The sequence below is a fragment of the Eubalaena glacialis genome, chromosome 20 (assembly GCF_028564815.1).
Source record: "Eubalaena glacialis isolate mEubGla1 chromosome 20, mEubGla1.1.hap2.+ XY, whole genome shotgun sequence".
In the NCBI taxonomy this organism is placed as follows: domain Eukaryota; kingdom Metazoa; phylum Chordata; class Mammalia; order Artiodactyla; family Balaenidae; genus Eubalaena; species Eubalaena glacialis.
The window spans coordinates 27,007,319-27,034,859 of NC_083735.1; the positions used below are offsets into that span (position 1 = coordinate 27,007,319).

The following is a 27,541-nucleotide window of genomic DNA, read 5'->3' on the forward strand; positions in this document are numbered from 1 at the left end:
ATCCACACTTAAAATACTCCAGCTTCTTTCTCATGGTACTTTTTGTAGCTTGTTTTCTTGCAGACATAAAATCTGAGCAAAATAATCCCATAGAGATCTGCTCAATACTGAAGAAGGCCAGGAGGATGACTCCCTGGCTGGGTATAGTCGTACTATTGCATTTTGGATTTGTTTGGATTTTTTTCTGACTTATGCCCAACTTGACAGCCACTGTGCTTCCAGATCCATTTCTCCCACTGATGCAAACCTGGTTTTTCCTTCTTTGGGGTTTGGATTTTTTAGCCTCTCTCACATTGCATCGTGTCTTTAATGTATCAGCATCACCATGGATTCTATTTCTGCCTTTGAGGATATCAGCCGCCTGCTTGAGACTTAATGAACATGTATAATATTAAATATATAGAAACTCAGAGGTGGTCCCTGGGGTTGCTTACACAATCATTTGGGTATAAACCCTTTGGAACTGGTGTTTCTTTTGAACCATTCATGACAATGATGGCCTGTCAGGAGGACTCTGCAATGGCTTTGGGGCTCTCCGTCGTATCACAGAATAGGCTGGGATGAAGCAAAAGAGGGTAAAGAGAGGAAGAGGGAGAAAAAAGGAATGAGAGAAGAGAGAGGATGGATAAGAAAAATGTGCTGGGACTTCCCTGGCGGTCCAGTGGTTAGGACTCCACACTTTCACTGCTGAGAGCCCGGGTTTGATCCCTGGTCGGGGAACTAAGATCCTGCAAGCCAAGAGGTGTGGCAGAAAAAAAAAAAAAAGAAAGAAAGAAAGAAAGAAACAAGAAAAAAGAAAAAAGAGAAAGAAAAATGTGCTGAGCTGCAGCACCAGTGGAGAGGTGATAGATTGTGATGAACAGTCAGAAGCCGTCAAACACGTTTTCTTGGGCTTCCAGGTGCTGTTAGCTTCCCCTTCGTCTGCAGAGCACAGGCCCTAGTTTACAGCTGAGACTGTCACATGGAGACAGGATCCAGGGCCATGACAAAGCACGAAGGTGACATCAGTGATATCCTCCCTTGTCCACAGAGTCTGCCAGTTTATCAGGGAAGGAGCTAAATGCTCATGATGCTTTTTAAACTCGGATCAGTAGGAATCCAATGCCGTTGTTGGCCTGGGGCATGGTAAACAGCTAGTCTCTTTTCCCATGAATGGCTTTGTTGTACAAGCTTGCATGACTGGTCATCAGTTTGTCTTTCTTGCCTCCAGTTTGGTCACATCTGGCCCTCTGGATCTGTGTGTATGGCTTTAACAGAAGATTCACCTGTGAGTGATAAGGTCAAGGGCACTCCAGGTGTTATTCCGATGCCCAGGGAGATAGAAGAGGGTGGTAGAATGGAAGTCAGAGGATGGGTTAGACTTATGGGGAAAACATGGCACAACTGGGGAGGCATCAAAGGTCCTAGTGAGAAGGGGGAAAAGCCCCAGTGGGGATGGAGGAATTGATGGGAGAAAGGGGGCATGGGAGGGCACAATTCTTCAACATCAGTTGCCCCATTCTCTCCAAGTCAGTGATTTTCAAATTCTGCTCTGAGTTCTCACCCCACTTTAATTAACCATTTTGTCAATGGTAGATCCACATAAGCTTTCTTTAAAAGAAGCAATCCACTGCAGAGTTTAAAAAAATCTGTAATCCTGGATAATGGCAAGCACAAATCCTTTGACAGTTACCTGGGTTTCCTGTCCTCCCGACTGCATCAGCCCAGGAACTAAAAGCACCTGCTATTCTGAGTATCTTCATAGTGAGCAATCTGCTGCCAGAGCTATGCGGGGCATGGAAGCCAAGGATGCTTAGATCTGCATGATCTGAGTTTGTGCCTTGGTTCTGATGCTTATGTCTGTGTAATTATGAGTAAGCCATTTATTTGCTTTCCAACACTCTTTTCCTGATCCCAGACTCAGAGGGATATACATAGAAAGGAAAGCAAAATGTATTTTGTGAAAGAACTTGGTAGGCAAGTGCTTATCTTTTGATTGATTGATGGTGTTTGCTTGCCATAGATAAGCTCATTGAAGTCGGAATCCTGGTCTGTATGATTATCACCCAGCTTCTTTCCGTTTTTTACCCTTTGAAAGATGTCTAGAGTCAAATTTTTCAGTAATGGGAATAGTACTAAGCACAGTAGTTGCCCATGAATATTGTGTGCATGGATAAGATCATTGGCTTTGCTCCCAACTGATGGGTGCAGGTTTTAAAGAAACTTTAGGATTCTCACCCTGTCAAGTCCCAGGTTCCTTGCACTACACAGAACTCTCTAACCCCCAACCCTTCCGCGCTCCCACTTCACATGAATTCTTTGCACTCTCTGGCACCCACGGCAGTTAATCCTTGTGTCTTTTTCTCCATGTTACTCTCTCAAGCTCCAGCTCTCGTAATGTTTCCTTGCAGGCACCCCTGCTGTCACTTCCACACTGGTTGAGCTGAGTCTCTCTGCCATATGAGCTCCTCACCCAAATTGTGTGCTTATGCCCTTCCCCAAGGCAAGGGCTGTCCTGTCTTCCAGCACCTGGCACAGTGCCTGGCCCAGGCAGCAGATGCTCTAGAAACTCTGAACTGAGTAACAAGACCACATTTATGACTATAGAATTGGGACTTGTGACTATTTAACTTGTGATCAGCTATTGCCGAATTCCACCTGATCAGCCAAAAAATACCCAGTGTTCCTGTCTCTGTGTGCTGTAACACCATTCCACCAAGCTGTGTTGAAGCCTCAAAGGTAACACAAGGCATTCTTACCATCGTTCTGACGTCAGGACAGTGCTATTCAAATTTGCAACACAGACATTCTGGTGCCAACATTTTACTCAGAATACGCCAACACTGATGAGTTTTCCTTGAGATGAAGGGAAGTGGTGAGGGAGGGGCTGGAGAGGTTGAGGCCCACCTGGAGACCACCTGTTTCCCACCTCATTCCCGTGATGCATCCACCAGGAGGCCGCGGCAGGAGCTAGAGGGAGGGCTCTTTGTTTTGCCTGGGAAATGCATTGCATTCCCTGCACTGAAGCAAGCAGGCCCACCTGGAGGGGAGGAACTGGTGCTCTCAGTGAAGAGATCCAACCCTGCAGGGTTGGCAGCAACGAGCAGCGGGTAGAGGCTCTAAGGAACAGCAGTTACTTAGCGTGTGAAGAGGTGGCAAGAACGGGCGCACCGTGGGGCAAAGGACGCCACCAAGACAGGTAGCGACAACTTCACCAAGACTGTCAGATGCCCAAGTGGCATCTCGGGTCTGCCCTGCCATGAGCACCAACTGTGCTCACAGGCTCCATGGCTCAACTGCAGGGCTGGGAGGGCAACACACCTAACCTGTAGGTCTGGCTCCTCTGGAAGCATAGGCATCTCTTGTATGTCTGTGACCCACCACTACACTAGACTTTGCTCAAGACATTCTGGGAAGTGGAAGGTGTGTTCCTAAGCAGCATAGTTGGGGAAACACATGAGTTTGTGTTCTGTTTTACTGCAGCACTGATTTTTTTTTTTCTGTTAAAGACAAACAATAATGCATTTTACTTCTGAGATATTGTCTCAAATGACTTTTTTTTAAAAGAAAATAAAATCTTGGCAGTATGAGGAAAAAATAAGAGATGCTGGGATGACCATTGGCCCTGCCCTGTTCCACTGAGTGGGGGCCAACCACAGCCCAGCTGCTCCCTGCTTGTGATGGCCACGAAAATTGTTCCTGGCTCTCTCCATCCATTTTGCAAACCCACGATCAACTCAGCACCCCTTTAAGACGTTGACAGAGCACCGTTGGAGGGCATGGGTGCCAGATCTGAGTGCAGCTGGGAACATAAAAAGTTAACAATACTTCTAGATGTAGTACACAGGGTAGGATGAGTCAGTGATTATCAGCTAGTGGGTAAGAAAAAAAGTCTAATCAGAGAAAGAAATCAAGCCTCTATAGTAGCAATGTGGACCTTTCCTGTGTTAAGAGCTCAGTGGCCTGAATTACAAGGAGAATTCTATGAATGACAAGTCTTGGTAGCTGGAATGCTGTGGTGCCATACATCAGCTTTCTTTAAAAATATTCTAGAAATCATGTGAATGAGCCTGGCTCAGTCAGGTCTTCAAGCATATTGATGTTAGTCCTAACCTATGCTGAACAGGTAATAATTAATACGAATTCTTCTTGTCAAGGATCAGGCACCTTTGTGCACATGTATGTCTGCTCTGAGCATGGGAGAGTGAGAAGAGGCAGCTCGAGAACTTTGTTCCCTCTGTTGGCAGAAAAGGGCCAACGGACACAAGCCACAACCACAGGCAGAAGGTTAGAGAAACTTGTTATTAAATTTAATTTGCTTTAAATACATACCTTTTTCCCACCCTCACCCACTTGGGGGAGGAACAGAAAACCCCTACCCCTTCCATTTGGGGGATTCCATGTATAAAGCCTGAGATGGTAAGGATGAAGTATAAAAATACTATTTACAAAGGGGAAGAGGGTGTCCACCGCGACCTTAATATCCAGACACCCCCATCCCCAGGCCCCCTTTTTGCTCCTTTAGAAAAAACCCCTGGGAATCCATTTGGGTGTAGACCAAGCCCTTCCTCTGGGGCGGTGGATACTCAAACCCCAACAGGGAATAGGAAGCTCTGAGATCAACCGAGGAACAGTGAACGGATAGCACCTCAGATCTAGGAGGGGCAGGGGGCTGCCCTCCACCCCCCCGGTAGTCAGCAGGCCGGCCGGCCAGCCTTTGTTTCCATAGGTCCCATGTAAACATTGACTTTTCTTCTGTTCATCCCTGCTCTTTCCTATTTCATACAGAGCCTCCCTCACTTCCACTGGAGGCACTTGGTTCCTCCATCTTTCCTTCCTTCCCTTTTAACCTTCCTCTGGAAGGAGTGGGGAGCGGGGCGGGGAGGTCACAGGTGGGGCAGAGCCCATCTCATCCCTTCTTCTAGGTCAGGGCAGCTTGTCCTCCGCAGGGGAACCCTCAAGGGGGTGTGCTCCAAGTTCTTGGCCAAATAGGAATGGATTTCTTTTCCCAGAGCAGGGACAAGGCAGGCAGAGAATCCAGTACCAGGATACAGTGGTCCTGATGGGCAAGACCATCAGAACTGAGTAGCAGGGAAGCAGGCTTCAGGAAGCAGAGAGGTGGGCAAGTCTAGTCTCACCCTGAGGCTGGAAGACCAGCCCTGCACCCCCGTCCCTCCAGGTGAGCATGCCCATCACCACCTGACAGTCTTGTTCACCGTGGCTTCGCGGAAGGACCAGGCACCCGTGAGGCTAGAGGTCTTCTCCAGGCCTTGGTATGGAGGCAGCACTCACACCAGCTCATCCAATAGGATCCCAATGCTCTGGGTGGCCTCTGAGGGACCAGCAATGGGCTTGTTACACATGGGGCAGACACAGCGTACTTCCAGCCACTTCACCAGACACCTGCGGGCAAGAGACGACCTGTTTTTCCCTAAGAAGATACCAGTCTGCTCCAGCTGTCTTTTCATGGAGCCCAGCTGCTTCTCAGGACAAGAACCTCTCTATCCTCACCCCGGTCTAACCCCTCTGGCTTGCGTGGTGTCCAGACGGGATGAAGGGCATCACCGGCAAAGGGTAGATGGGAGGGGTCGGGATGGGAGGCTCTGGAAGATGCTCCCTGCTTCTTTCTTTCCAAGCCACCCCGGGACACACATCCCCACTGTGGACACTTACTTGCGGTGAAAGGCGTGTTGGCATGAGAGCACACCCAGATCATCCTTCCCCTTGAAGTCTTCCAGACAGACTGCACAGGTCTGCTGTGGGAAGAAGGGGGCCGCGTGAGAGGAGATGGGGGAGAACCTCACTCCTCCATCCTGAATACCCAGCACCTCATCCTCACCCAAGAGAGAACTCACCCTGACAGGGCGGTAGCCATGAACCACAGGGGACCGCCTTAGATTTAAGTCGACCCAAATAAGAGGAAATTCAACATTTAGTTCCTCAGTCACACTAGCCACATTTCAAGTGCTCAGCAGCTGAGAAGTGGCTAGTGGTCCCCACACCGGATGGTCAGATAGAGAGCATTTTCTATCCTCAGATTTCCACTGGGCAGTGCTGTTATAGAGGAATCTTTTTTTTTTTTTTTTTTTAAACTGAAGTATAGTTGAATTACAATGTTGTGTTAATTTCTGCTGTACAGCAAAGTGACTCAGTTATACATATGTTTTTTCATATTCTTTTCCATTATGGTTTATTATAGGATATAATAGTTGACTATAATAGTTCCTTGTGCTATACAATAGGACCTTGTTGTTTATCCATTCTCTATATCATAGTTTGCACCTGCTAATCCCAAGCTCCCAATCCGTCCCTCCCCTACCCCCCTTCCCCTTGGCAAGCACAGGTCTGTTCTTTATGTCTGTGAGTCTGTTTCTGTTTCATAGATAAGTTCATTTGTGTCATATTTTAGATTCCACACATAAGTGATATCACATGGTGTTTCTCTTTCTCTTTCTGACTTACCTCATTTAGGAGGATAATCTCTAGGTCCACCCATGTTGCTGTAAAGAGCGTTATTTCATTCTTTTTTTTATGGCTGAGTAGTTATGATTTTTAAGCCTTTCTAGCCTAGGACCTTTGGTGAGGGGGCACTTATCAGTAACTAAAGGATGGGGGTCTGGTGTATGGTTTACATTCTTTAAATCCAGCCTTACATCCCAATATATTATAACCCCTTCGATCCCAGCTGAATTACTCTTCTGGAGGAGAGCTAAAGAAACACTGGAACTTGTGGACATCATGACAGTGGACCCCAAAAAGAGGGATGAGATGAGGCCACGTCCAGGCAGAGTCTTGTGTGTAGTGAGACCTGTGATCCTCCCCACTCAGACAACCACACACACGCTCTCTGCAGGAGTGTCCATGGTTATGGAAGGAAGTCTTGGGAAATGAGTTAGGTGACCCCAAAGGCATAGGTGGGAAAGGAAGAGGAAATGGTGTAGTCCTAAAGGAGTCAGAGTTGAGGGGCCCCAGGGAGTGGGTGTGATGGGGGAGGGGAGGGGAATGGAGGGAAACAGGGAAGAACCTCAGGGCTGGACACACGCCTCAGATCCACAGTCACTAGGACAGAGCATACACAAAGGTAACCTCTTTCAGACCAAGACCTGGGGGTTCTGAGCAGGGGAAAGTTACTGAAATCTGGCATGGAGTGGTCTTACCATCTTCCCCATTAAGATTATGCCTAGTGGGCTTCCTGGGGCCATGGGTCACTCCATGTATCCAAACCCTTTTGTGATCCTTTTGTTTTCTGCCTGCGCTGGTTCAGTTCCAGACATAACGGATTCTGCATATTGATCACCTCCTGGGATGAGTTTTATTTGGCCCAAGGAAATAGGAAGGCAGGGACTAAAAAGGTTCCTGAAAAGGTCAGGCTGAGATTGCTGGAGAAGGTTTGCCTTACCCGCTGGGCACTCCCGCGACCTGTCCCAATGCACTCACCCCATATAACTGTAACTTCTTGGCATCACCTTTAAGCACCACCTGGGGAAAAAAGGGGAGGCCTGGTGTCAGGAGCAACCAAACACAGGGGCCAGGTGGTATCAGCCGCCAAGGAAGGGAGCGAGTCTCTGGCCCCGCACAGGAGTGCCCCCGTGACCCTCCCGTGAAGGAGGAGGGCTTTGGGCCCTGCCTGGGCCCAGCCAGACTTGAGGACGGGGAAAGGAGTTAGCCTCAGAGGGGGCCAGAGGGGAGGCCAAGGGGGAGGCCAGGCCAGCAGCTTAAACCTGCTCTCTCCCCGCACCCCCTCCCCAAGCAGGGCTAATAGTGGATGAAGTCTCGGGGCAACACGTAGACTTTATTTACCTCTTTATATCCGTACCGTTCGCTCTGTGCCTGGTTCCGGAGTTTGCTGGGGAAGCAAGAAAGAGGGGAGAGAAGAGGTCATTATGTCCTTGCACAAACAGCCATTCAGAGCAGGAGAGGCCGGCCGGCTGCTTGGGGCGTCCTTCTGGGGGTGGGGAGGTGTGCTTCCCATAGACACATGGAGTATGCACAGCACCCTCTGCAGGTCACCAGAGTGGGTTAAGGACTCAAGACTCTTACTCAGGTTCAACTGCCTCAAAACTCACTGCCAGCTCCCCCAGATTGGGGGCGTCTCTGCAGAGCACCCTAAGATTGAGTTGGCCAAAAAGTTCGTTCGGGTTTTTCCGTATGATGCGCTGGAAAAACCCGAACGAACTTTTTGGCCAACCCATAGTTCATTCACCCTCCCTGCTGTCTCTGGTAGGTCACTTCCTTCAGGCTCCCCAAATATACAGATCAACCATCTGCTTGCTGACTGTACAGAAGTTAGATTTTTTTTTTTTTTTTTTTGGCCGTGCCACACAGCTTGCAGGATCTCAGTTCCCTGACCAGGGACTGAACCCACGCCCTCAGCAGTGAAAGCACGGCGTCCTAATCACTGGACCACGAGGGAATTCCCAGAAGTTAGATATTCTTAAGAGGGACATGTCCACCAAGCCAGGGCAGCAGGATAAAGTCTGTTGAGCCTGGGGAATTTTCCACTCAGAGAACACAAGTATTCTGGAACCAGAGCACACGCCTTCCCCACTTCACAGCACCAGGCCAACGCAGGCAATCCCTTCTTTGTTTTCCTCTTTTTGTTTCAAGCTGGTGGCCCGCATACAACCGGACTCTCAATGGCCAAAACACAATGGCCAGAACACGCCGTTACTAATGGCAGGAGCATAATTGTGATGGAGGATTTGCTACGCCTGATCTCTGCACCAATTCCAAACAACTTCCAGAGGGAGAGACGTCCCTTTTTGCAGATGAGGAACACGGCGTCCAAAGAAGTTAAGTAACTTGCCCAAATGCCAGAGCTGGCTGGCAGCAGAGTCTGGATTTGAATCAAAGTCGATCTGATGACAGAGGCCGAGCTCTTCAACACACACTGTGGCCTGCTTCACCAATTAGGTGGCACATACCATGGTCCTGAGAATATGAGATGGTTTTGGGAAATGCCCTTTCATCAACAAGCCTCCGACTCTGAATGGCTTACTATGCAGATGGCTGGGACCATGATTACACATTGATCATAATTATTATTATTATTTTTTTCTGTTTTATTTTCAGTGAGGGAAACCTTCTGAATTGCGCAGGGAGCTCTATGGCCTCCTGTACTTGGGAACTAGATGGGGCTTTCTCTCCCACGGATCATTTCAACCAAAGAGCTGCGTTATTGGAAGGAAACATCAGAAAACCACCAGGTTAGGTAGGATAGGGGTAGCAAACCACGGCCTCCTGAGAGCCAAATCCAGCTGACTGCTTGTTTCATAGGGCCTAGAAGCTAAGAAAGGTACTTATTCTTAAATGGCTGATAGCAGGAATCAAAAGAATATTTCATGCCATGTTAAAATTATATGAAACTCAAGTTCAATGCCTATAAAATTTTACTGGGGCAGAGCCACGTTATACTGGGTTGGCCCAAAAGTTCATTCAGGGGTTTCCACAACATCTTACAGAAAAACCCGATCTTTTTTTGGCCAACCCAATAGCTTAGGTACCGTCTATGGCTGCTTCTGCACAGTAGGTCTGGGTGGTTCAGACAGAGATCATATGACCCGCAAAGCCTATAATATCTGGCCTTTTGCAGAAAAAGATTGCTGGCCTGAGTTAGAGGAAGAGAATCTCCAATCACGAGCCTCAGTCGAAGGGAGCGAGGTAAGATGCCCCAAGAGCAACACCGAGATGCTAGAACCAGAGTGGAGGGGGGTGCAGAAGGTCTGGAAGAGCCGTGCCTGATGCACAGCCAGGGGACAGATTAAGATCTGGCTGCCGCCACCTCCACGGCTCCTAACAGGAGGTCAGGGGACAGGTGGGGAAGGTGTCCCCCTGCCTTGGTCTGAGGGTGGCATCGGACAGTTTCTGGTCATTGGAGGGTTGGGCTAAGGGCCTAACCAGGGCTTGCACCGTTCCACCCTTACCTTTGCACTTTCATATATACACTGTGTCCCCACTTCCAAATGAGAGGGGCGGGGAAGGATGTACCCAAAGCGTAAGTGATCAAGTGCGACCTGCCTGACACTGGGTTAACCTGGGGAAGAAAGAAAGTGATCGCATCGCCGGGGTGCTCACAGCCGCCTTCTGAGGGAGACACTGTTGCTCTGTTAGCAGGTATGTACAGAGTAAACAAGGAAGTGGTGAGGAGTCCACTTCCTGACTCAGAGCGAGGCGTTGTCCATCTCTTGAGCCTCGCCTGCCTCGCCTGCAACATGGCTACACTTACGGAGTACGTGCAGGGCCTTTCTGCTTGCTGTGTCGTAGGGTGCCTGGGGTGCCCTCCTTCTCCACCCTCGGCCCTTCCATCTGCCTGGCTCCCTTTAATGGTCTCACCTGAGGATCCTCCAAAAGCCTGACTCTTAGAGCCTAAGACTATCTGTCGGAACAGTCAAGCGCTTCAGGGCCACATTCTATATTCACTCTGCATGTAGATTTCCATATCAGGAAGGTATAGATTGTGACGAAATGGGGCCAAAAGGGTTGCAAGGGAAACAAAGCAAAAAGCAGAGATCCTGGGCCATCCCAGCAGGGGACGGAGTGCCAACAACTCTGGACAGGTGGCCTTCTCAGCTGTTGGGTGAGCAAAGCAACTAAAAATACCCTGAATTCAATGAGACCATTTCTAGCCGCTGCCAGTGGGCTCTCCCCAGCTTTTCCCTTTTGCAACAAACAATGCAGCCAGGTCCTGAAAATAATGGTTCCTTTCCTGCCCAGTTGTACTTCACGGGCCCCTCCATCCTGTGTAGGGCAGAGATCAGCTCCTGCGGTCGGGGGTTGGGAGTCAGGGAGACAGAGTGAGGGGGAGCTGGGGAGCAGAGGCTGGCCTTGGCCGATGAGCTCACCAGGTCAGGAGGGGGGTCACGGGCCTATTTTGGCTGAGGAGGAAACCGAGAAGCAGGGAGAGGAAGTGGCTTCTGTGCTTGTGTGTCTTTCTATATATAGACACTCCCAGGCTGCCACATGCCAGCAAGCCAGGGTCAAACCGGCTTCGGGCAGGCTGCAGGACAGAGGGCAGGGTGGCAAAGGGGCAGATTACTGCAGGAGGAACAGGTGGCGCCGAGCAGCCCCGCAGTGGGGAAAGCTTCTGGTATCATGTGGTTGCAGCTCTGTTCTTTAACTCCAGCCAAACAAAAAATAAATCAGCCATACCCAGAGCTCCCAGCCCGTCCTTCTGCAGGACCACGATCTCTAGCTGCAAGGGGGTGGCCATGGATGCCACAGCTGTTCCCATTCAAGGAAGAGAAATCAGAGAAGACCAACATCTAGAATCTGAAAGACTCTCCCTAATTGTCATCAGACTAGCTCACCTCTCCATCTTCCTGGATATAGGACCTGCGGCAGATCTTTTACTGTCTGAGCATGCATTTCCTCATTTATGAAGCAGAAGCAGGCTGATACCGAAACTGGAGGCAAGTTCTGAGGACTAAGTAAGCTAAATGTTTTACAGAATGCTGACCATGATGCCTGGCACACAGAAGGTACCTGGTAAAGAGTAGCTAAAACCCTAAGATCACACCTATTAGTGGCAGCATCAGGAAATGAAGCCCGGTCACCCACGTACTGGCTCAGAGTGATTTTGTAGATTTTCTTCTCTTGACCACGTTTGCAGCCTGGCATGGGTGTGCCTGTGTGTGTGTGTGCAGGGGCCAAACAGAGTTGGTTTTACAGCCTCCTGCCAGCATCACACAAAAATCTTTGCTATGTCTCCATCTTCCGTCTCTGGGGAGTTGCATAAATTGCTTCATATGGGGAGAGCGCAGTGGTTGGTGGTCAGGAAGACGAAAGAGTTTGCAGAAGAAAACTTAGGCTTGGGGAAAGGGGAGGGGTGGTGAGATACAGGAAATCTACCCTCACTTACTAATTAGATGCAAATTTTAGACTCTACCTCTTCTGCAAAGACTTGTAAGTGGAAAATTTCAGTCCTGGGGACTTTCTAAAGTCCTGAGAAAGAAGGAGCCCAAGGTAGTGGACGGGGAGCACAAGAGAGCAGGGCCCACGGGCACCTCCCCTTCTTATGAGGGAGCTCCTCCAGCCCGAGGAATCCGGACAAGTATCTACTTTCCCTCTAGCCTCCTGCCAGGTGAAGCACTCAAACCCACTGGGACATCTCAGTGGGGAACAGGAACTCCTTTTTCCTTCGTCTTAATTTAATCTTCTTAGGTGATTTGATCAGACGCCAGCCTAGACCCCAGCTGACATCCGTCTACCCAGGCGTTGGGTGATCATGTGTTTGTGTATGTGGGATTGTGTGGCTTGGTTATCACAATGGCTCTCAGGACCATTAGCACATTCTAATGGTCAGGGGTGTCCAGTGTTCCCCAAAGCACAAGACAGTCCCAGACAATGAGGAATTGTAAATACCAGTAGGGCACCCTAGTCAGAAACACTACTGTATTTTCCACTCTGAATACCAGGCATGCCCCACATTTTTTTTTTTTTTTTCCCTGCCCCACATTTTTGATAGAAAACAGCCACCAGTTCCCTTGTCTGCAAGTGAAGAAAACAGTTCCTGGAGCTTGGCTAGCAGTGCCACGCTCAAGAAGTGATGGTTTTCAGTTTTTTCTCTCTCAAACATAAGAGCTTACAAGGCAGAACAAACAAGCAGCTCTGCAGATACCAGCTTGCTAATATTAGCATCTGGAGGGATGACAGCAGGATTTCCCAGGAGGGCAGAGGATCATGACATTGGTGTAATGATGCCTCCCATCCCTGGCCATCCAGAGAGTGTGAATGGGCGGAGAGAGACAGCTAGGGACCACTGATGATATTACTTGGACAGTCATTCTAGGCAACCTGAGAATAACTGGCCAAAGGGTGGGAATGGCAGCCTGACCCATGCTGACCTTATATGCTCTCCAACAACTTGATAGGCTGATGTAAATAGAAACACCAGGCCTCAGGGGCCCAGCCAGGGGCAGGACTAAGTCCTGTCCTCAAGGCAGCGGCCCCGGCTGGAGGCTGGTGACTCTGTGACGGGAGCCTCGCTCAGTTCACCCTCCCCATGGCCGCCGCCTCCTAGACTCCCCCAACCCCAGGTCAGCCAGCAGCAAGCCACCCACCTGATAAAATAGCAGCAGCAAATGAGGCTGAGCATGAAGACGAAGATGCCTGTGCCGAAGATGACCATGTAGATGTTGAGGGGCAGGTCTTGGAAACTGATGGGTGGCATCGAGCAGGACTTGTTGGTGCTCACCAGTCCCAGGCCGCAGAAACACCCTGCAGAGAACGGGGAGGGAAAGTATTACCATAGTGGGAAGTTTACCATTGGGGCCACTCTGTGTGAGCAAGGATGCAGGGAGAAATGGCAAACCTCTGACTCGGGGGCTTGCTTTTTTTTTTTTTTTTAAATTGGAGTAGAGTTGATTTACAATGTTGTGTTAGTTGCTGGTGTACAGCAAAGTGATTCAGTTATACATATACATATATTCTTTTTCATATTCTTTTCCATGATGGTTTATTGCAGAATATTGAGTATAGTTCCCTGTGCTATACAGTAGGTGCGTGTTGTCTATCTATTTTATATACAGTAGTTTGTATCTGTTGATCCCAAACTCCTAATTTACCCTTCCCTGATTCCCTTCCCCCTTTGGTAACCATAAGTTTGTTTCTGTGTCTGTGAGTCTGTTTCTGTTTTGTAAATAACTTCACTTGTATCATATTTTAGATTCCACATACAGGTGATATCCTATGATATTTGTCTTTCTCTGACTTACTTCACTTAGTATGATCGTCTCTAGGTCCATCCATGTTGCTGCAAATAGTGTTATTTCATTCTTTTTTATGGCTGAGTGATATTCCATTATGTATATATACCACATCTTCTTTATCCATTCATCTGTGGATGGAGACTTGGATTGCTTCCATGTCTTGGCTATTGTAAGTACTGCTGCTATGAACATTAGGGTGCATGTATCTTTTCGAATTAGAGTTTTCTCCAGATATATGTCCAGGAGTGGGATTGCTGGATCATATGGCTATTTTTAGTTTTTTAAGGAACCTCCATACTGTTTTCCGTAGTGGCTGTGCCAATTTACATTCCAGGGGCTTATATCTGTACCCTAGTTCCAACACTTCCTAGCTACATCATCTTGGGTAAATTATTTAACCAATCTACGAAATGGGATCATACACACAGTACTTAAACCAGCATCCCCATCTAGGGGATCAAGGATTCAGGCAATGGGCGGAAAATGGAAAACTCACTTCCATCAGGGAGAAGCCTATACAGTGCAGTAGCAAAATGAAGAGCCTTAGGTGAGGAAAGGTACACTTGGGCTCCAATCCCACCTCTCCCTAGCTATGTGACCTTTAGGAAATTACCTCGCTAAGCTCCACTTTGTCACAGGAAAACAAGCAATGTGCAGAGAGGACCGAAAACGATGGTGTAAGAAATACGCTTTGTAAATTGCAAAGTGCGGTTGCAAAGGTCATTTGTCATTATTAAGCTACCTGCTCCAGAAGCCAAACTGCACCAGGACCAGAATAGAAATCGCTCAGTCTGAGGCTGGGCCAGCATTCCAGAAAGGGGCAGGGGGTGAGGGCAGGGAGCTACAGCCAACTTTTACTGGCCACCTTCCCCCGTTCTACTCAAAGCCTTGCCATGCAGTCCCCTAATGGCAGTGGCATCCCCAGAGCTCGTCAGAAATGCAGACTCTCCGGCCCACCCCCACTGAAATGAATCAGAATCTGTTACAGTTTAACAAGGTCCCTTCAGCTTGGGAAGCATTGGCGGCCACTGGATGCTTCCCTTTCTCACATGACTCAGGGGTAAATCCTGATTGGTCCAAAGGTGGTAATCACCTTGCCCTTGCCAGGGGTTTGGTTTTGGGGTAGGTATGTGACAGGGCTCTGGCTGAAGAAACAAAGAGCAGTTCTGTTGGAAAAGACAAGATTTTCTTTTTTTTTGCGGGGGGGGGTCACATCTCCCCAAAACACCTGGAAGGGTGGCAGCCAAGTTATAGCTGGAAAGAGAGAAGTTCAATATCAAGCTGGTGGCAGAGAGGACAAGGAAAGAAGAAAGATGTTGTCAGTTGAGTTGCTGGATTAAGCAATCCTAGAGCCGCTATCTTGGGACTGCTGGTTCTGAGAATTAGTAAATTTTCTATCATGTTTATAAAGAAAGAAAAAAAAAAAAAGATAGGATTTAACCACAAGCCAGTTGAGTGTTTTTTCCTGTTTGCAGGCAAAAAATATCAACGATCTGAAAGGTAAGCCTCAAACTCTTGGATTTCAGAAAGTGCTGGGACAAGAAGTCTAGACTTTACCATACACCTGCTATCACCCAAGCACATTCTCAAGCTATAACTTAACCTTTGTAATAAGGCCACTGTGAAATGTTACTCCCCACCCCGCCATGGGGAAAAAAGACTCAATCATCATTAAACAATGTGTCTACAGTCAAACAGCTAAGAAGGCCTGGCTTCAAAGCCCTCTGGGGAATTCCCTGGTGGTTCAGTGGTTAGGACTCCACGCTTTCACTGCCGAGGGCGTGGGTTCAATACCTGGTCAAGGAACTGAGATCCTGCGAGGTGTGAGGGGTGGGTGAACCTCTAGACTCAAGCCCTCAATGTGGGTTTTAAGTACTTTCCTGACATCGTGGTTAGGAGCCAGACCACCATGAATACACTTTGGAATCCTACACTGTAATTAGCGAAGCGACCCCAACTCAGCGGAAGACTGGCTTGAAAGACTGGAGTCATCTTTGACCTCACACATCTCAGCCCTCTTCATCCCCGAGATCAATCTAGTGATCGATATAATGAACCTCCCTCCAAATCTCTTTCAGATTGTGTGCCAATTGTACTGCCAAGTCTCTATTCCAGACAGACTTGGAGCCCAGTTCTACTCCAAGTGCCTATTAATTGATGCCTAGTCCCTCCTCTAATTTAGCCCACATGTCTGACATTTCCTTCCACTTGGTTTCTAGCATGTGTTTCCCAGACTCATGACTGGCTTCAAGTCCTCCTAAACATGCGTGCATTGGGTCCCCTCTTTACCGCCCTGACTCAGTATCCTCCAGCATCACCCCAGGTGGGCCAGCCTCTCTAATTCTTGCCCATCTCTGTCTTCACCTGCCTCCACACCTTTGTTCATGAAGCTTTCTCTGCCTGAAACTCCCTCTCCTTCCCCAAAGTCCCCCAAACCTGGTCTTTGTGATATTCCAGGGACTTCCCCACCCCGAAATCTATAGTGCTCACAGCCTGTATCACGTGTTCCGGCTCTGGCACACTCCGTAACTGTCTTATGTTGCCCCACTGTTCCTAGAATCAACTTCATCTAACTCGAACAGGCATTAAGCAGTGATTACATGACAAGTACCACAACAGATATTGAAGATAAAAAAGCAAAGAAGAAAGACAAGATGATTTTATCGTCTAGGGAAGAAGACAGACACAAAGGTTTACACCATACAAAGTGAGGCCCATAGTAGAGGTGTGATTATATACAATCCTGAGATCAGAGATGAGGAGTTCTAACAAGCCTGAGTGCTCCTAGGTCTAAGGACAGCGACGTGGACTTCTGTACATTCTCCAGTGCCTACCCTCGTGTTTGGCTTGTTTTCAATAACTGGTTAACAGATAAATAACTCCTGATTTTTCTCAAGACGATCTGGTCATCTTGGCAAAAGCTCGCACTTCAAAGTAAGGAGACTGAAGTTTGGAAAAATTGCCCAGAAACTGCCCTCAGCTAACAGATGACCAGTCAACCAACAAGTACTGCTGCTGGCTTGATTTACTCACTGACCTAGACACTGTGGGGAAACAAAAAGTAAAAGTAGTTCTTATCCTGAAAGACTTTTTGGCTAAAGTTGGAAAAAAATTAATTAGCTACTAAACTTTGCTCAGCCCTTGCTTCTGAGTCTCCAGCTTGGGTTAGAAAGTTCTCACCACCCCTTCACCCTCCACTTAAATATTTGATCTCTGTGGGCCAAAGGAGATCAATTTTCCATGAAGACATCATGGTGGGCTGGCCAGGGAGGGACAATTTTCGGTCTACTCGAAAAGGGCCTTTGGGCTTCTCTTCCATGGAACTCTGTCCTCAATGCCAAGAGGCCTTCTTCCCCACCAGGCACATCTCCCTAATCCCTGTCTCACCAATTGTTGATGCTGTAAGAGGGTCTAACCCTCAACCTGCCTTTGCTCTCCACGCACCTTTTATGAGCTGGATCCTGGCATCTTTAGGGTCCCAAAGAACTTCACTGGGTTCCCTGTTCTGCGAACTTGCACAGCAATGGCCATAGCGAATACAGAGGGTTTACATGTATTCACTCTGGAGGCACTCTGGCCTCAGCACTTTATCAGTTTATCTTGACCATGTTATCTTGCTGAGAGAAGCTTCCCCTGGGGCTCCAGGATTGAGTCAGTGAGTTTGGGACTTCCTGTGATAAAGAAGTATGGGTGAGAAGAGCTTCATGGCTGAGAAGAGATGGTCCATTTGCTTGCATTCTGATTAAAAAGAAGTGAGAAAACTATACCTTGGGCTAAAAACTGACAGTGGAGTAGTTTTTCCTCTAAACTTATAAGGACAGAATACCAACCCCAGGAAAGAGGGGTTTTAGATATTTTTCACAAAGGTGTGGGGAGGAGGATTGCTTCTTCACTGGAGTCAGAACAGTCATCTCTCTGTCACTTTAAGAAGTGACAAGAGGTACTTCCCTGGTGGCGCAGTGGTTAAGAGTCCGCCTGCCAGTGCAGGGGACATGGGTTTGAGCCCTGCTCCCGGAAGATCCCACATGTCGGAGCAACTAAGCCCGTGCGCCATAACTACTGAGCCTGCGCTCTAGAGCCTGTGAGCCACAACTACTGAGCCTGCGCTGTAGAGCCCGCGTGCTTAGAGCCCGTGCTCTGCAACAAGAGAAGCCACCCCGATGAGAAGCCCGGGCACCGCAACCAGAGAAAGCCTGCACGCAGCAACGAAGAACCAGTGCAGCAATAAATAAATAAATAAATAAATAAATAAATAAACTATTAAAAAAAAAAAAGAAGTGACAAGAACAGGGAACTATATTCAGTATCCTGTGATAAACCGTAATGGCAAAGAATATGAAAAAAGAATGTCTATATGTGTAATAACTGAGTCACTTTGCTGTACAGCAGAGATGGACACAACATTGTAAATCAGCTACACTTCAGTAAACAAAAAAAATTGGAAAAAAAGAAGTGAAAAGAAACACAACACTGTAAATCAACTATACTTCAATAAAAATTAAATAAATTAAAAAAAAAAAAAGAAGTGAAAAGATAAAGCAGCAAGTCCTCTGCTGGCCTAAACCCTCACAGGAAAGGGGGCTGCCCAGAAGAAAGGCTAGTGTTAGTGACAGCCACCTTGGTTCTTCTCCTGAAGTCTGTTCCATTGTTTCCGCCGACCTATGAAAGCCTTGACATCAGAATGTTTCGTGTCTGAGCAGCGGGCCGGGAGCTGGAGTGACGTCAAGAGAAGGACTGGCCAAGAAAGACCAGTGGATCTGGGAAACGCTTCTCCTTCCCAGCCAACAGGAATCTTTCCCAGATGCTGGGATGCACCGTCCTTCCTCACCCCACCCCCTCGTCCCCACTCCAGCAATGCTGCCTATCACACACACAGCTTGGTTCATTTTCAGGAAATTAGATCCTACCAGCAAGAGGAAGAGGGGGATGGGGGCCCCCTTATACACATGCTGCCCAAACCCTGCCTTAAAACAAAAGCCTCTTGAAATAATTAATGCAAGATCTGGCAAGAGTCTGCTCTCAAGAATGGATTTTTTCCCCCTAACTAGCCAGCCTACCCTACTCAGGGATAAGGCCTGCTGCTTTGGTCCCCCCGGTCCCCTTCCCCCTTTCACCAGAAGAAGTGCCTCCGCCGCGCTTCCCCCTTTCACCAGAAACTCTCCAAGCTTTAGAACAACGCAGTCAAGATTCTAGGGCCACTGGAGGGTATTAAGAGTCAAAGTTTTGAACTGACGCGCCCAGAAGGGCCCTCTTTTCAGGTAGTCTGGGCGAGGAACCAGACCCAAGCCCAACCTCTATGCATCACCTGAACCGCTAAAAGCCTCAGGTGGGATGAATTTAGCATCACCCAGGCCGGGGTGGGAGGGGTGATCGGGTCTGGAGGCGCGGCCACCGCCGAGGCTCAGGAGCTAGTACTGTGGTCTGGCCTTGGGGCCCGTGAGCACAGCTCCCCAGGCAAGCCCTGCTCTCAAGGGTAGCCGGGCGCCGAAAACTCTGCAAGGCTTTATCAATCCAATAAAGCCACGCTCATTAGTCCGGCGTCTTCCACCGTCACAAAGCCCCCTAAGCCGCCGGTGCGAAGCCAACAAAGGCGCAGAGGAAGCCGCCCCGGCGCGCCGCCCCGCACGCCGCACTGTATACATATTTAAAATAACCTGAAAAGTTTCAGGCCAGGAACTTGAGCTCCCTCTAGGAGATCCGAGCCCGAGCGCGGATTTAATTCTCCTCCGACAACCACAACAAAGAACAGAGTTTGAGCGCACAAAGGCAAGGGAAGGGGGTAGGAGTGCGAAGCCGCCACACAAAGGCCGGGAACCCCTCGGCTCCCACGCCCCCCCCCCGCCCCGCCCGCCCGCCGCCTGCTCAAGAGATCCTTCCCAGCCCTGGAGTTAAACCTGAATTTTTTTTTTTCCCCCAAATTCCGCGGTGTGCAGAGCAGAGTCGGGCGGCAGGACGCCTCCCCGCCGGTCCCGTTTCAGGAAAAACTTGGCTCGAGAGGGAGAACGAGCCCTCGGATCTAAAGCCTGGCGCCCCGCTCTCCGCGTCTCCGGCCGGCTCCGCGCCCCTCGCCCTCCCGGCCCGGGACTCACCGTTACACCACTGGAATGGGTGCATCAATGAACTCTCGGCTGGCTTCCTCGGGCGAACGAACGCAGGCGGCGGGTCTGGCAGGCGGGGTGGGCGCGCCGGCTGGCGGCGTCGCAGGAGGGGCGGATGCGGTGCGCGGCAGCCGCCTTCCTCTGCAAGTCGAACTCCCTCAGCAGCGGGGGGCTTCGGCGAGGTGGGTTTTAGAGCAACAAAGAGGAAAGAAGAGAAAACAAACAGAAAGGCCCCCGGATCAAAGCACCGCGGAGGAAAGGCAGGAAGGGCCCCGGGGCTGGTGGGGGGCGGGGAGCTGCGGGGCGCCGCAGGGCCTGGTGGAGGCGCCCGGTGGGCAGAGGAGGGAAAAGCCTTAGCCCGAGGCGCGATCCAGTAGCCCGGGCGCAGACGGGAGAAGCCAGGGACTTCGAAACTGACACGGTGCGCGCACGCCCCCCTCCCTTATATTCCCCCTCCCCCTGCCCCGGGAAACTCCGCCCCCCCGCCGTCACCCGCCCTCTGGCCAATGGGAGCCTTTCTCTGGTCCCCGGGCATTATTTGCAGGTCTGCCCGGATCGGAGGGTGGGGAGCATCTTTGCTCCTCGGGCGCCTTCCCCCTTCACCTTCCCAGTCCTCGGGATACTTGAGTCGAGAAAGAAGCGCGCAGCGCGGTGGGATGGCCGGAGCAGCCGGGGCCAGCCTCCCCCGCTAGGAAAGCGGAGGAAACGGAACAATTAGTGCCACATTGTTTTCTGCCTCCAGATCTGTTACTGTTTAGCATTTCTATAGCTCTTTGAGAAGCCAGCTCCGGGGAGTGGTTACATTTCTGCCCAGAGGGCAAGAACTTGGTCCTAGGAGGCGGCTCGCAAGTTCCTTTGCTGGCTTCCAAAGAGGGAACTTTGCAGCAACAAGGTTGGACCCAGAGATTATCATGCTAAGTAAAGTAAGTCAGATAGAGAAAGACAAATATCGTATGATCAACCTTATATGTGGAATCTAAAAAAAATGATACAAATGAACTTATTTACAAAACAGAAATAGACTCACAGACAGAAAACAAAGTTATGGTTGGTTACCAAAGGGGAGAGGGAGGGATAAATTAAAAGTTTGGAATTAACAGATACACACTACTATAGATAAAATAGGTAAACAACAAGGACCTACTGTATAGCACAGGGAACTATATTCAACATCTTGTAATAACCTATAATGGAAAAGAATCTGAAAAAGAATATCTGAATCACTTTGCTGTACACCTGAAAGTAACACAACATTGTAAATCAACTATACTTCAATAAAATAAATGAGTAAATAAATTAATAATAAAATAAAATAAATAAAATTGCTGAATAGAATTCTATTGTATGACTATAACAAGACTTTTTTGTCTGTTCACCAGTTGTTGGATATTTGAGTTATTTCCAGTTTGGGGCTATTAAAAATAAAGGTTTTCAGAACAAAACAAACAAAAAACAAAAGCGGGAACTGAAGCCAGGATTTGAAGCAGATCAATTAGGAAGGTGAGATCTGGAAAGTGCTTTAGCTGTCTTCTTATTTTTGGAGAGCCGTCACCCCACCACCCGCCCCCAGTTTTATAAACAAGGAACTAAGGCCTGAAGCTTAAGCTTAAGGTAGACTTATCAGGGCTCTAAGCTCCTGGGCAGCAGAATCAAACCCAGACATCCACATTGGCAACACCATAAGGGCAGCATCTTCAGCATCTAGCACCACACAGGTGTTGAAGAAATAGTACTTGGAAGAAAGGCTGAATCTCTTAATTTTCTGTCCAATGTGATGATTTCTTTTACCTGACATTGCATTGTTTCTTTCTGTCTCTCTTTCTTTCCCTTTCTTCCTGCCTTTCTTTCTTTATCTCCCTTCCTCCCTCCTTTCTCTTCTTTCCTTCCTTTCTTCCTTCCTTCCTTCCTTTATCTTCCTTTCTTTCTCTTTCTTTCTCCCTCCCTTCCTTCCTTCCTTTCTTTTCTTTATTTCTTTCTCTCTCCTTCTTTTTCTATCTTCCTTTCCTTCTCTCTCCCTCCCTCTGTCCCTTCATTTGTCTCTTCCTCTGCCTCCTTTTTCCTTACTTTGTCTTTCTGTCTTTCATTTTTTCAGAACACATTCACTACGAGCCTACTTTATGCCAAGAACTGTTTCACTGGAGACCCATCAATGTCCTCAAGCGTGCTCTCCTGGGATTTACATTGCATGAGGAGGTAAACAGTAAGCAAGCAAGAAAACAAATAAGAATGACTCAATCTAATCTTCCTATTAGACTTAATGTCTTAATTGAAGGTAAGTACTTTCCCTGACTCTTGAGAGTTTGTAACACTCAGATAAGACTATGAGGATCAGTACTTTGTCATTTAAAAGCATGATGGTTAAGGTATCAAATGACTTGGCCAAGATCACTTAGCAATCTGCGAAAATAGTTTAGCACTTACGTAATTGTCTGAAAACAATTGTTTTTCTTTATGAGCTACTCTGGAAGGGCATCATGGACAGATCCAACTAATTTCATCTCCTAATTGGACGATTACAAAAGCTTCCTAATTGGTCTCTCTGTCTCGTCTATGTCTTAGACTTTAGAGCCTGCAAGAATCACTGTTATGTGAGAGATGTTACATATGCAGACTCCCGGGTCTCAAGCCTGGAGATTCTGATTCAGTAGTTAAAGGTGGTCCCCAGAAGTGTTCATTTACCATGCCTTCCCCGCTCCACCACCAAATTCTCATGCAGTTATGCTGAAAGAAATAATGCTCTGATCTTACTCTCAAATCCATCCTCTCTGCTGGCCCCAGAGTTATCTTTCTAAAATATAAGTCTCATCATTTCTTTCTCTTGCTCAACAACGTCTATTGGTTCCTGGTGTTTACAGGACAAAGTTAAACTCTAGAGTGTGCCATTCAAATCATTTCTTTTCTTTTTTTTTTTTTCTGCAACGCGTGGCTTGCGGGGATCTTATTGTAGTTCCCCGACCAGGGATTGAACCCGCCTGCTTGGCAATGAAAGCGTGGAGTCCTAACCACTGGACCACCAGGGAATTCCCTCAGATCATTTCAGTCTGGCCTTTGCTTGTCAACCTAATGCCAAATGCACCCTCTCCTTCTCCATACACTTAATCAGCCACGAAGCTTCTACTGTTGTTCCTTGAATATATTCTTTCTTGACTGCGATTTTGTCCATGGTAGTGCTTATGTTTGGAATGCTCTTTTTCTTTCTGTGCCTGATATTTTGTAAGATTTGCTAAAAATTCACCTCTTCTGTGGCCCACCATTGTCAGCTTTCCCCTCTCTACGTCTCTTTGAACACTTTTCATGTACAATGTAGTATGTAGTGGGATTATCAAAATAATTATATGATTTCCTGAATTTGATCCCTTCATGAGCCCCCTCATAAGAGATTTTTCAAGGGCATGAATCGTTTTTGTGGTGGTTCCAGTGTCTGGTTCAATAAATTTTTTTGGAATGTATGTGCGTGTGAGTATATAAATTACCATACAATTTGAGCCATATTCTCAGCACACTATAGAGGATTAAAACAACAACAACAGTAGAGTTGTTACTTATTCAATAGTTCTATTTATTGGCTCAGGGGAAAGGTGTTGATAGGTGAGTCAGATGGTATTAAGGAATTCCTGCTAGGTGCCTCTAGGGCACACCTGGGAAAGAGGGCGAGCCTTTGAAGGGAAAATTGACAGGAAGTGAGGAATACCTCTTCCCTGCCTTAGGCTAAGGAACCCAGGTGGGAAGACACTCTAAAGGTAAGAATAGTGGAAATTTTCATGGAGACACAGCTGGTCAATTAGGGCAGTGGACATGGGCCATGAGTACAGTCACCAGAAAGTTCTTTAACAATTCAAGTGTTAAGCCTGACATTTTAAGCATTCACTAAGGTCTTCTGAGGCACTCAAGGACTCTAATTTAGGAAACCCAATGCATCCCTTCCCAATCTCCCACCCTCATCCCTCCTGGCCATTGTGGCCTTAGGGCAGTGCCCCAAATAATGGCTTAGATTGGGAGATATAGGTTGAAGGAAGAGCTTTGGTCTTGAGCATCCTTGGTCCAGTGGTTAGGGCTCCGGGCTTCCACTGCATCCACTGCATCCACTCCAGGGGGCATGGGTTCAATCCCTGGTTGGGGAACTTAAGTTCCCACATGTTGTGTGGTGTGGCAAAAAAACAAACAAGCAAACAAAAGGTTAGTTCAGTCCAGCATTTTCTTGGACTAAAGGGATGTATCAAAAAGAAGTTGATTTCTCACATCATGTTAATACAATTTAGATAACTCACCTTCCCCCCCCACCCCCCCGACCTCAACCAATGATGCTTCATATGCCCAGCTTCTTGCAAATCAGGAAGACAAGTCTGGTTGTTTTGTGAGGAAGAAACGGAAACAGTAAAGAAGATGATGGATTATACATCCAAAGCCAAAGCCACTTGAGAAGTCTGAAGTAGAATTATGTTTCTAAATCTTCCACGGCAAGAGAGAAAAGTAATACTAAACCTCCAGAAAAACTTCTAAGGAGTCAGGGACTCTCTTCATTTTCAAGGCCGCACCTCAACATCCTCTTATACACCCCCAAAGCCCTCTCATTTTAAGGGCTTGTTAGCACTAGAGAAATGTATTTCGGAGAGAGAGTTAATTCTGTGGAGGAGCGTTGAGACCAGAAACCTTAATCCCATCATTTTACCTTTACTAAGAAACTCTCTCTTCCATGGGCCTCCAAAAGCAGCCCTAAAATATGGAAGAGAATACTAACCCTGGTTGGTTGTAAAAAGTGGTAATTAACCCCAAATAATCATGTCATACTTCAAAATTAGACAAACTGTCGCATTTCCCCAAGCTTTTTCATTTCTTAAGAGAACAATTTTCAGAGGAACATGCAATTCTGCAATTCTTTAAAGGGGTTTAGAGTTGCTCATTTTATATTTGGGCAAATGAGGCCCTTCACTCATTTTTCTTTTTTAATTTTATTTATTTATTTTTGGCTGCGTTGGGTCTTTGTTGCTGTGCATGAGCGTTCTCTAGTTGTGACGAGCGGGGGTTACTCTTCGTTGTGGTGCACAGGCTTCTCATTGCGGTGGCTTCTCTTGTTGCGGAGCACGGGCTCTAGGCACACGGGCTTCAGTAGTTGTGGCGCATGGGCTCAGTAGTTGTGGCGCACGGACTTAGTTGCTCTGCGGCATGTGAGATCTTACCAGACCAGGGCTCGAACCCATGTCCCCTGCATTGGCAGGCTTAACCACTGTGCCACCAGGGAAGTCCCACCCTTCACTCATTTTATTCTTAAAAGATCTGGCCTTCCTCTGTCCAGATACCCTGGAGGTCTCAGTACCAGGATGTTTGTAGGGGTGATTGATGCAACTCTTTTTTTTTTTTTTTTAATTTTTATTTTATATTGGAGTATAGTTGATTAACAATGTTGTATTAGTTTCAGGTGTACAGCAAAGTGATTCAGTTATACATATACATATATTCATTCTTTTTCAGATTCTTTTCTCATATAGGTTATCAGAGAATATTGAGCAGAGTTCCCTGTGCTATACAGTAGGTCCTTGTTGGTTATCTATTTTAAATATAGCAGTGTGTACATGTCAATCCCAAACTCCCGCTCTATCCCTCTCCTGCACCCTTCCCCCGTGGTAACCATAAGTTCATTATCTAAGTCTGTGAGTCTGTTTCTGTTTTGCAAATAAATTCATTTGTATGATGAATTTGGCCAAAGGTGTTCATAATTTTCCCAGCAAAGCCCAGGTCCTGTCTGTGGTTATCTAGGGAAGTGAAACAGCAATTTCCCCACCCCCGCCCCCAGCTCCCGACCCACCTGGGAAATCCAATAGGAGAATAAGGCTTTCATGTGACCCTGGAGGCAAATCTTCCTTTCTCTCTCCCAGAGGCTCATCAGTTCTGGGGTGATGGCCCAGGCTTTTCCCCAGGTATCTCTTAAGCATCCCCGATGATCATCCTAAGTACCAGGGGAAGCCGGAAGGATACAGAAGCTATGGGGTTCAAGCTAACCTGGTTTCCCAGGAATCCTGCACGGTCCTGCTATGTCTTTGGATTTCTGGAATGAAGACAATACTCTAGGCCAGAGCTGAGCCATCATCCCTTGTGTGAGAGTGGAGATTGGAGAATAAAGCAGAGGAGGAGAGGAAAACTCCTTTGATTGACCACCTACTGCATGCCAAGCCCTGTGTTCAGTGCTTCACATGTTTTCATGGATTCCTCACCAGAACCCTCGGGGTATGATTATTTTCTACTTTCTTATGAGATAAAATAGAAGCCCAAGAAGGTTAGGTTTCCCCCCAAATCACATAAGTGTTGTTGACAGAATTCCAACTGAACTTGTTCTCCATGAAACATGCTCTTTCCCTAAACAGTTAACCGTAATGAAAGCTCTGGAATCTGGCGTGGTATTAACTTATTTTCTCCCCTGGAAGATTAGGGCTTGTCATAACTCCACCACAGAGGGTCATATGAGGAAAAAAATGTTTGATAAGAGGGTCATACAAGAAACAACATGTTTGAAAAATGCTTTGCATGTACCTGGTCCATAAAAAGCCCCCAATAAATGTTCATTATTATTATCATCGAACTATATCATGAAGCATCACGGCTCAGAAGTCGCATTGGGCCAGGAGCCAGTACCTGTAGTGTATTAATTATGATGCAGGCTAAGCTACTGTGGTGGGTTTGAAAATATGTCCACACATTTTTAAATACTCCTCCCTTCAAAATGGGGAGCCTACTTCCCATTCTCTTTAATGAGAAGAGATTGGGCTGGACTTGCGGACCCTTCTAACAAGCTGAGTGAAGTGGAGGTGACAGTGGTTGATTTTGGAGACAGGGTCATAAAAATGCATTGTGGTTTCCTTCTCTCTCTCTCCCTCCCTGCCCCCTCATCAGTCACTTGCTCTGGGGAAGCCAGGAGCCATGTCACAAGGACACTCACCTGTGAAGTCACATGGCAGGGAACTGAGGTCTCTGCTAGCAGCCGTGTGAGTGGAAGTGGATATTCTGGCTTTAGTCAAGCCTGGAATGACGGCAGGTTCTACCAACGTCCTGGCGGCAGCCTCTTGAGAGACCCTGCGGCAAAACCACACCGTTCAGCTGCGCTTGAATTCCTGACCCGCAGGAACTAGGAGACAACCAATGTTTGCTGTTCTAAGCCACTGAGTCTGCGGGTAATTTGCTATTGAGCCATAGATAAACACTATAGTCACTGTCACAAAGAGACAGAGAAGTACAGGAACGGGACTTCCCTGGCGGTCCAGTGGTTAAGACTCTACGCTTCCAATGCAGGGGGCGCGGGTTCGATCCCTGGTGGGGGAACTAAGATCTCACATGCCGTGCAGTGTGGGAAAAATAAAAAATAAAAAAAAGGACAGGGGCTCCAACCATCTGGTTTATTTCTGTCTCATGAATATTCCAAAGAAAGGAGGTGGGTTCCGCTTCACGAGGCCATCAGAGACCCGGGTTCCTTTCTCTCGCTGTTTGGCCGTGTCCTAAGATATGTTCCTTGTTCATATGGGGAAGCTGACTTACCAGTTACACAGCTGATGTTTTAACCCCAAGGGAGGGGATGAAAGAGTGGAAAGACAGCATTTTCCTTGTAGGAATTCAAGTTTTAACTTTTGTTCCCATTCCACTGGTGAGAGCTTAGTCACAGGGTCACACCTATTTGCAAAGAAGCCTGAAGAATGGAGGCTCCCGCTGGACAGTCGGGCTGAAGCTCGGGCATGTCTGTGATAACAGGAGGAAGTGGAAGATGGAATGTGG

The 27,541-nt window shown here is 47.7% G+C and overlaps 1 protein-coding gene across 3 annotated transcripts; it reads right to left on the reverse strand.

Moving 5' to 3' along the window:
* Nucleotides 1-4,282: 4,282 nt before the first annotated feature.
* On the reverse strand, nucleotides 4,283-20,432 carry RNF122 (ring finger protein 122). Of its 3 annotated transcripts, XM_061177324.1 has the most exons (7): nucleotides 20,387-20,432; nucleotides 19,775-19,955; nucleotides 13,038-13,194; nucleotides 7,780-7,825; nucleotides 7,417-7,458; nucleotides 5,653-5,735; nucleotides 4,283-5,382 (listed from the first exon to the last, which is right to left on the reverse strand). In XM_061177324.1, the coding sequence occupies exons 2-7, from the start codon at nucleotides 19,797-19,799 to the stop codon at nucleotides 5,268-5,270; spliced, it is 468 nt and encodes a 155-aa protein (XP_061033307.1). In that variant the 5' UTR covers nucleotides 19,800-19,955; nucleotides 20,387-20,432; the 3' UTR covers nucleotides 4,283-5,267. The 3 variants fall into 3 exon arrangements, with proteins under 3 accessions (XP_061033307.1, XP_061033308.1, XP_061033306.1); XM_061177325.1 differs by lacking the exon at nucleotides 20,387-20,432 and having other exon boundaries at nucleotides 5,653-5,732; nucleotides 19,775-20,191; XM_061177323.1 differs by lacking the exon at nucleotides 20,387-20,432 and having other exon boundaries at nucleotides 19,775-20,191.
* Nucleotides 20,433-27,541: the final 7,109 nt, after the last annotated feature.